The sequence below is a fragment of the Quercus suber genome, unplaced genomic scaffold (assembly GCF_002906115.3).
Source record: "Quercus suber isolate HL8 unplaced genomic scaffold, Cork oak 2.0 scaffold_379, whole genome shotgun sequence".
Lineage (NCBI taxonomy): Eukaryota > Viridiplantae > Streptophyta > Magnoliopsida > Fagales > Fagaceae > Quercus > Quercus suber.
In genome coordinates this window covers 529,021-538,528 of record NW_027069831.1, presented here as the reverse complement: position 1 = coordinate 538,528, position 9,508 = coordinate 529,021, and the positions used below count along the sequence as shown (strand labels likewise).

Genomic DNA, 9,508 nt, shown 5'->3' with positions numbered 1-9,508 from the left:
TTTCTATCCCTAAACTATTTTTCCATCACACTATTCCCTAAAATATTCATGATGAAGTCATCATGCACGTACGAATATTTAACCTCTTAGGAGTCCTATATAGATATATAACAAGTAAATATATATATATATATATATATATATATCTCAATATAGCTGATAATTATCTAATGCTAATGTTTCAAAGTAAGCTCATTAGAAAGTTATTGGTGTCGTTCCAATGGCATGTACTCCATATTTTCATTTATGATGGTCTCCATTTAGGTACTTTTTATTGCGGGATCCCACCACATTACCCGTATCGACATTCAGAAAATGCTTTATAGTGTCATCATCATTATTATCATCATCATGATCTCTCTCTTACATGCATGGGGAGCCACTGGTCACTTTTTTAGCACTAAATCACAGTCCACAGCATCAAAAGAAGCTTATATGCTAAGAAACTTCGTCCACTCAAACCCTAAAAATTATAATAAAACAAAAAGAGAGCAGAGAATGAGAGAATAAGAGCAAAGTAAACAAAAGCCTCTCTTAGCTTTCCTCCTCCTCCTCTTTAATTCTCTTTTTCCCTTTCTTTCTTGGCTCTGGTATTCCCTTAGTGTGATTCTCCACCATATTTCTAAAAGACCCATCAAACTTTATAAAAGAAAAAAAAGATCAAAAACCATGGTGTTCTCATCTGTTCCGGTCTATTTAGATCCTCACAATTGGCAGCAGGTAAGGTTTTCTTCAAATTTCATCCACGCCCTTCTCAACCCAAAAAAAAAAGGAAAAAAAAAAAAAAAGAAGACCAAATTAAAAAGATATAAATTATTCCTATTCTTTATTGATCTCTTCTTGAATATACCAGATATATATTTCTTTCTTTATGGATCACAATTACATATGTGTTTATTATTTTGTTGCAGCAACCAAATCATCATCATCAACAAGGAAGTCATGACAGTGCTCAAAGCCCACAGCTTCTTCCACCACTGATTCCACCACCAACCCATCATGTCGGCGCTGGAGCTTGCTCGATTAGGCCTGGTTCGATGGCTGATCGAGCAAGGTTAGCCAAGTTACCACAGCCAGAGGTAGCTCTCAAGTGTCCACGGTGTGAATCCACCAACACCAAGTTTTGCTACTTCAACAATTACAGTCTTACTCAACCCCGTCACTTCTGCAAGACATGTAGGCGTTACTGGACCAAAGGGGGTGCCCTTAGAAGTGTTCCAGTTGGTGGAGGTTGCCGTAGAAACAAGAAAAACAAAAGCAGTCGCACTAAATCTCAAGCTAATTCTACTGAGAGACAAACGGGTTGTTCCAACTCTAACAATGCAATTCCTGCTTGTACCTCAGACCTAAGTGAAAATTTGCCACTTAAGCAACCTTTTCAATTACCCTTCTTTGCCTCTTTACAGAATCATACCCGGTATGGTGTGGGAAATCTTGCTGGCTTAAACTTCAATGATATCCAAGCACAGACTGATATGGGGTATCAGATTGGAAATAGTACTTCAGGTGGGATTAGCAGCACAATTTTACCAAGTGGAGGAGCAGTGGATCAATGGCGTTTGCATCAATTTCCTTTCTTGGGTGGCTTTGATTCATCCTCAGGTTTATACTCAATTCAAAGTGATCATGGTGTTGAAGCACCATCTCCTTTGGTTGGAGATAATGAGCTTAGGACTATGCCTATGTCTTCAAGTTCTAGGGTTTCACAGCTCACAAAAATGGAAGCAAGCCAAACCCAAAATTTATCTGGTCTCAACTGGGGAGGAAATGCTTGGACAGATATATCAGGTCTCAACTCTTCTTCCACTAGCCAACTTTTGTAATCCTAACTCACCATGAAGCTAAAGTTTTAATCCATGATGACATGGAAGAAGCTGTATAAGATGTGATGAAATTGTAGAAGCTGAATCGAGGATACTCTCTCATTATGATGCCCGATCTGAGGAAGAACCAAAAAAAGAAAAATGGTAGAATCGGTATTCATTTACTTTTGTTAATTTGTTTGTGTGTACTTTTTTTTGCTTTCTGTATTGTATGGACTTGTTTGCAGAAGTATTGTGTGTGTAAGTTGATGGGGTTTGTTATATATAAGACTATATATGAGCTTTATTTCTATAGAAAACCTTCGTGGCAACTTATTTCCCAATTCTATGTCTCTTCATGCACAAGTTTTGGCACCATGTGTATCTGAGTGGGAAACTTCAGCTGTACATATATAACCAGCATTTTGCACAAGAAATAACCTGTACTATATACGAAAATAGATAGATAATACTACTAAATGAAACGGATGAGAGCCCCCATGAGTTTTTGTTTGCTTAATATATATACGATTCAATTTGTGCGGACATTTAGGAATATTTTTTTCTTTAGAATCTTTTCATGAAACGCTAAACTGGGAAAAGTCCAAGTAGTTTTTGTCTGCATTGTGCTAGATAGGTCTGTGTGATTTGATTGTATATATCATTCTCACTACTTGACACTAAATGAAGAAGACACTGAAAGTTGCAGTAGAGCTTCATCAATCTGGATCCTTTTTGTCGGTCAGCTATTCTAGGTACTTCGTTATGTATGTAGCTGATAATGCTCTGTACGTCTCTCTCCCTTTCTCTCTCTCATTTTGTTGCCTCTCTATGAAATGGATCCATTTCAAATCCAAAAATGTGATACTTTTCAGCTACTCTCCGAGAGAGGAACATTGGTTCTCCTCCTCACATTTTCCCCATCACTCTCGTCATGTCAAAATTTGAAATCCAATAAACCTTCTTGAAGATTCATCATTTGAGAAGTTATTATATACGTCCTCGTTTTCAGTTTTCATATTCCCAAGAAAACGGTTTAATCAGACATTTAGGCATGTAGACCAGAGATAGAGAGAGAATGTACACTACAGTGGCACACAACACAACAACAGTACTCTTAATGATATTGTAATAATATCCGACCAAAAAAAAAGAAGATTTTGTAATAATAAGATAAGAATCATAAGATGGGACGTACTTATTTGTTGGTTGTGAGAATGAATGATGAGGAAGTGAAAGGCAACAACCTAAGAAAACGCCAAAAATCTCACTCAAAACCATAAACTTCCATTTTCAACCAAACCTAAGTATTCTAGAATTTCGTTGTTGGAAGAATAATATTGTAAGACCAGAGCTTTATGGTCAAAATAATTATTGTGAGACCTTTTGAAAGCTTTGTTTTAATATGGTATGTATGCCTGTCCCTCTCTCTCTCTCTCTCTCTCTCCCCCCCCCACCCCCCCCCCCCCTCCCTCCCTCCCAAGCCCTTCAAATTTGATTAAGAAATCAGTGCAATTCTTACACACTAATGACTAATAATTTCAAATCCAAATGGCTTGGTAGTCTATAAAAAAGAACAGGAATCAATGCATGGATTTGCTTTTGCAAGGACCAAGGCTGCCTTGCAAGAACGAATAAAGCAATTCCAAAATAGTGTACTCCCACATATAAAAAGGTTCAGTCCTCTCTCTCTCTCATGGCATGTAGGCAGTGAAAATAATTACTGTAATTCAGAGAAATGTCGAGGTAAATGGGTAATAAAGAGAAAAGAAAGGGAACAATAAAAAGGAGTGTCAATTTGCTTCTGTGGTACTAAGAAGAGCAATCAAAGGAGGGCTCGGAAATCCATGCTCCACATGTTGGAGACCACATATATAGATAGTCGTAAAATGTTCAGATCTGTTTGTTAAGAAGTGCTTCTTCTTTTCTTTAATTTATCTGTTTTACCGTGCTTTTAGGGTTAATATATTGGCCAAACCTATGCCATTGTCATCACGGAGAGGGGCCCAAGTTTGCATTTCTCTCTTTCTTTCCTGGTCTTGTTCATGGTCGTCATCTTCTTCTCCTTTTTCTTCTTAATCTTTTTTCTGTTTCTTAACGTTGGGTGGGACATCTAGAACAATCAAGTAAATTAATATGACGGCAAGCCACAAACTACATTTTAAGTGTGTGCGTGTGTGTGTGTGTTGGAAATAGAGAGAAGTTTATTTTATTGATTTATTTTTCTCAAAAGATAAAAGGGATAAAAATAAGTTGTATATAGAATAAGTAAGTTTTTAAAAACATTTATATAAAAAACTATATATAAATGTTAGGTTTTAAATTAGCAAATTCCGCAATAATGTAATATTTGATAAGTCCGTAATTATTATTCAATTCAAGATCAAAGTACGAAGATGCAATTCAAAGAAGACTTTTTATTAAGATTTCAACTGTTCTTCAATCAACTCTCAATGAATCGAACGTTAGCTTTCAACCAACTTTTGATTGCTACTCGATCAATCCAAAAAATGTTTGACAATTATTCGATCACGGTTCAAGTGATAAAAAATTATAGACTTAGTTCAGCTACGTGTTTTAATTGAAGTTGGTGCTTTTGTATTTAACCCTAGCTACTTGCTTCATCTACATAAGGCCTTGTAATAACACAAGCAGTGACCTTATGCTACGTAGAGATAAAATAAAGCCTCCATCCCAATGAACTTGTGAGTATAGAAATAGATATTCTTATAGGCTTGTATCCATATTTGTGGTCAAAGCTTGAAACCACGACCTAGTCAATCAGAGGCTCTAGTCATTAACACAGACGAGTTGTTTGTAAAAGGCATTTATGTAAAAGAAGTAATTTGGAGATGTTCTAAAACTGTTATGAGTCGCAATAGTGAGTTCATCTACTCAGATTCTAGATTCAAGGTAATAAAGGCTTTGTTATAGATTGTAAGTGGATTGCCTTATCTGGGATGTGTCACCCTCGCAATGGTTATTCATTTGGAGGTGTTCTCCATTGATTTTTTACTTTGTCACCATATTGTTGTGTTATTTTTTTATTATTTTGATTATCTTGCTTTACTAATTTGGTACTTGCTCTTTCTCAAATAAAAATAATAATAATAATTGGTAATTGCTGATTTTGTGGTTTAAATCATCAAAATTCTAATTACATAATTTGGTTAATTGGTAATTAATTGATAAATCCACTACATAATTCAATTTGATGTCTAAATTGGTTCTTTCAATACATATATAAAGCTGGACCAACGAAAATTTATTGTTTTATTTATGCTGCAAACCTTTTTTATTATTAATCTTCTGATGAATGGAGTTCTAGGGGTCAAGATAGAAGGTGAACACTTCTTATAGGAGTCTAGCTGAGTAATTTTTTATTGATAACCAGTTAACCTCAGCTTGATTTTTTATCACCCCCCCCCCCCCCGAAAAAAAAAAAAAGTAGTTACTTTCAGCTTGATATTGAAGCTCACATCCACCTATTAGCCTAATATTAGCAATGGCCTATAGGAGTCTAGCCGTGTAATTTTTTATTGAATAAAGTTAAGCTCAGCTTGATTTTTCAAAATCTTACTTTATTGCTATCAGCGTATTAGTAAAGCTTGGGCTTAAATGGACTTGACATATGAATTTAAGCTCAAAGTCAAGCCAAAACCTAGTGCATTGAACAACTATTGATTCAACATTTGTTTACAAATATTAAATCATTCATGTTTCATAAAGTTTAAGTCTTTTTTATCCTCTCTTTTAAAAATTGATAGCAATAAAGTAATATTTTGAAAAAGTAAGTAAAAGAATTCCATTAGTAAATGAATATATAGTGTGTAAATATTCCAGGAGTTGATGAAATGGAGGAGTTTATGATTTGCTCGCAGTCCCCAAGAAAGCACTCGAGGTTAATGAAAATTTAAAACTAAGACACATGGCACAAGACCCTTTAGCCTTTATTCAGCATGAAGTTTGTAATGGAGGCAAGCTGTTTCTTTGACATGATAATTGGCATCTTAATAGTACATATATGACTGCCAGTTCTATTAACGAAAAGTTTTCCAACCTCCTTCATAATGAGAGCTAGAATTGGCCTCCAACTAGGTTTGATGGCCTAGTTGATGATATTCAAAATTTCTATTCTAGGTGAATTAAGTCCAAGAAGAAAAAATGGATTAAAGTGGTTGCTTTCTTCCACTGGTGAATTTACTTGCAAGTCAGCTTGGAAAAAGATTAGGAGAAAACAGCCAGTTGAAAAAATGGTGAAAATTGAATCTTATGTTGGGTAACTTTCAAAGGCCAAGTTATCCGCCCGTGATTGGCTTGCTAAACGAGGATATTATGCTGATCTCCTGTGTCTTATCTGCAAAAGGCAAGTGGAGTAGTGTATGGACCATTTATTTTATGAATGCTACTATATTTTACTAAAAGATCGTGGCAGCAAGTATTATACATCTGTGCTAAGTCAAAAGGTAGATTGAATAGATGGTCCCATGTGCTAAATTTGGAGTATTCACTCGTTGAAGGGAAAATGTGTTAAAGCATACCATATGCTTGCTAGTTTAGGCTGCCAGTATTTATCATGTTTGGCATCCAAGAAATGCAACAGTTCATGATATTCTTATTAACAATGAAGAGAAGAATTTGGGACGAATTAAGAAATGTTGCTAGGGCTAGAATGGAGAGATGCAAGGGTTTAAAAATTCAGTGCAAAATAGGTTACTGCATAATTGGTGGGTTATATATCTTTTCTGTACTAGAATAACTGCCTGGTATTTCGGATTCTGATATGAACTTGTTGCTGCTTCTTCTCAAAAAAGAAAAAAGCTGTTTGTTATGGAAGTAACTCATTCATCAAAACAAAATAAAATAAAATAAAAAACCAAAAAAGAAGTATACAAGTATTCCATCAATTAAATGAACAACATTTAACTATATAAGTGAAATGTCATATACTCAAATACAATTTATTATTAATTTCATAAACTAATTAAGCTATTCAGGAGCCCACAAAAATAAGCCAGCCAATATCCAAGTTGGAAAGGATATAGGTCCTTTTCATTTAAATGTTGTAAAAATTGGAGGATGGATGTTCTCTCCCCACATCGATCACCCCTTTGCCATACTTGTGTTATATATATATATATATATATATATAGAGGGTTCTTTTTTTCTTTTTCTTTTAATGAAATGTATATATATAGTTAATCTTTCACATACGGAGCCTCAAACAAAAATGATAAAAAGATAGAATCTCCTTGAACTTAATAGAGTTATAGTGTGTTATATTTACGGGGGAAATCTTAATGAAAAAACCTAGTGCAGGCGCGTCTAAAACAATTCAAATGATATGGTGCAGAATGTATAATGCAGTAAGCTAGGTTAAAGAGTGGTCCACTAAAACTCAAACTCAACTACACATATGGAGTAGCTAGCATGCAGTGAAGGTGAGGTGACACAACAACACAAGGCCCACAACATGGGTCCTATATCGTGTTGTGTCAAAGACTCAAGAAAGCGTTACCTCGAACTCGAAGCTGCAGGAATGGCACTTCCTTTTCTTCCAGAAATTTAAAAGCCAAAGCCTAATGTTGAGAGATTGGATATGCAGCATTATGTGTGAGTGTGAGCTGTCAACTGTACCTTTCGCTCCTATCTCCAAACTCCAAAGCCTCCCACTGAAAAGCCTGTTTCTTGGCACTTGGACCAGGCTAACTGGGTAAGTATGGAGAAATTATTCTTGGGTTCTTTATGAAATGATCAATAGAAGTGGGTCCATCCTTGTGCTCATATTATTGGGTCTATTGGGGAGATAAATACATTGAATAGTTTTTTTAAGTAATTAATATAACATATAGAAACGCACTTTAACTTAAAAGACCTAAATCTAATAGGTATGTGCTCAATTCTGTTATATTAACTACTTACTCTTCTTATCATTATTCAATGCGAGACTTCACTCACACATGTAACTCAACAATCTTCTCCTCACGTGTGAGTCTTTGCCTCTCTCTATGAGCTTTAAGACCTCTCTATGAGCCATAAATAAATCCTACTTGCTCCCCTTACCTAATGAGCTTTTTCCTTCACTAGTACATCATCCATGGGTCTCCATGTATCAACCCTACACATTTTTATCCTCCATGGAAACCTTGCACTTCACCATTGTCTAACACCATTGGCAATAATACTCTTTTATTGGGCATTTTCCAAGATCGTTTGTGTGAGCTTTATGGGCTTGCTCAGTGCAATATATTGTCCACACTCCAATTGCGAAAAGGACCCGCCTTACTCCATTTGCGAAAGGGCTTCAAGTACACACATTCCATTCCCACTCCAACTGTGAAAGGAATCTCAATAACCTTGCCACCTTTGCTTCACACCACAATGGGCTCTAATACCACTTATTAGGGAGATAAACATCTTGGGGAGCTTCCTTGAGTAATTAATATAACATATAAAAACACACTTTAATCCAAAAAACCTAAACCTAATGAGCTAGGAATGTGCTCAATTATGTTATATTAATTACTCACTCTTCTCATCATTATTCAATGTAAGACTTCACTCACACATGTAACCTAAGGTTCCACCCTTATGTGCATGAGAGGAAAACACGCTTCATTAGATGAATAGAATAACAAATAAAAAAATGGTTTTCAGTATGGACTCATTGACTTTGCACCACGTGAGGGCAATGGGTAAATATCACATGATATTTGGTAGGAGTTAAACGGTTCAAATAATAGCGCTTCAACAAATGTATCCAATAATGATAATTTCTCATAAGTACAGGATATTTTTTATTATTAAATTGATTAGATTAATTAGACCAAAAATTATCGCTTATTTCTTAAAAGCCCATATTAGTTGACCTGTTAGATAATCACGGTAGTATAATCGAGACATATGGCCATATAGGTTTTGAATTATATATGTATAATTTTTTTTTTTAAGCAATTCTTTATGTATATATATTAGTTGTTAACCGGCGAAGTTTGATAAAAAAAAATGTTTATATATGATACATATTTAATTAATAAGTATTAATAAATGAATAATTAAATTAGAGAATTTGTAGAACATGATATACTTGATTTAATTATAAGTTGTTTAGAGAAGATCAATCTAATATAATCGGAATTTGATTAGTGTTAAGTTGTTTTATTCAAAAGCTAATATAATTTATTATTATTTATTAATATAAAAATAAACTTATATATATATACATTAAAATTGTGGTGCGAAAAAATGCACGCTTTACAAAAATTTTGTATAGCAGTATTAGAATAAGCCAACAAAAGGTCAAAAGTTTTCATTTTATATTATTATTATATAGATCTATAAATACTAATTGATAGTACATGCAATGCATGAGAAATTTTGACAAAAAACCAATTAGCATCTTAGTCCGATGGTAATTAGCAATAATTATAAAATGAACACAATAAATTAAAATTCTATTGTATCAATCAAAACATATGAAATTTGGTGTGTATATTAAAAACAAAAATAACCCATGATCCAAGAATAGAATTTTTAGTTTCTAAAAAAAAATGGTATGGAAATTTTAAATTATTAATTCATATAAATTGATATATCCATACAAGGAAAAAGACTACAAAGTACAAAGTTCAAACCAATGAAATCATACTATTTATTTATTTTAATAAAGATTCGACGCAAAAGGGAATCAGGATCCAAAGCCTCAA

At 34.1% G+C, this 9,508-nt stretch overlaps 1 protein-coding gene across 1 annotated transcript; it reads left to right on the top strand.

Moving 5' to 3' along the window:
* The first annotated feature begins 462 nt into the window (after positions 1–462).
* LOC111985992 (dof zinc finger protein DOF3.6) lies at positions 463–2,146 on the top strand. Its single transcript, XM_024017630.2, has 2 exons — positions 463–720; positions 912–2,146. Exons 1-2 carry the CDS (start codon positions 670–672, stop codon positions 1,821–1,823), a joined length of 963 nt encoding a protein of 320 aa, XP_023873398.2. The 5' UTR covers positions 463–669; the 3' UTR covers positions 1,824–2,146.
* Positions 2,147–9,508: the final 7,362 nt, after the last annotated feature.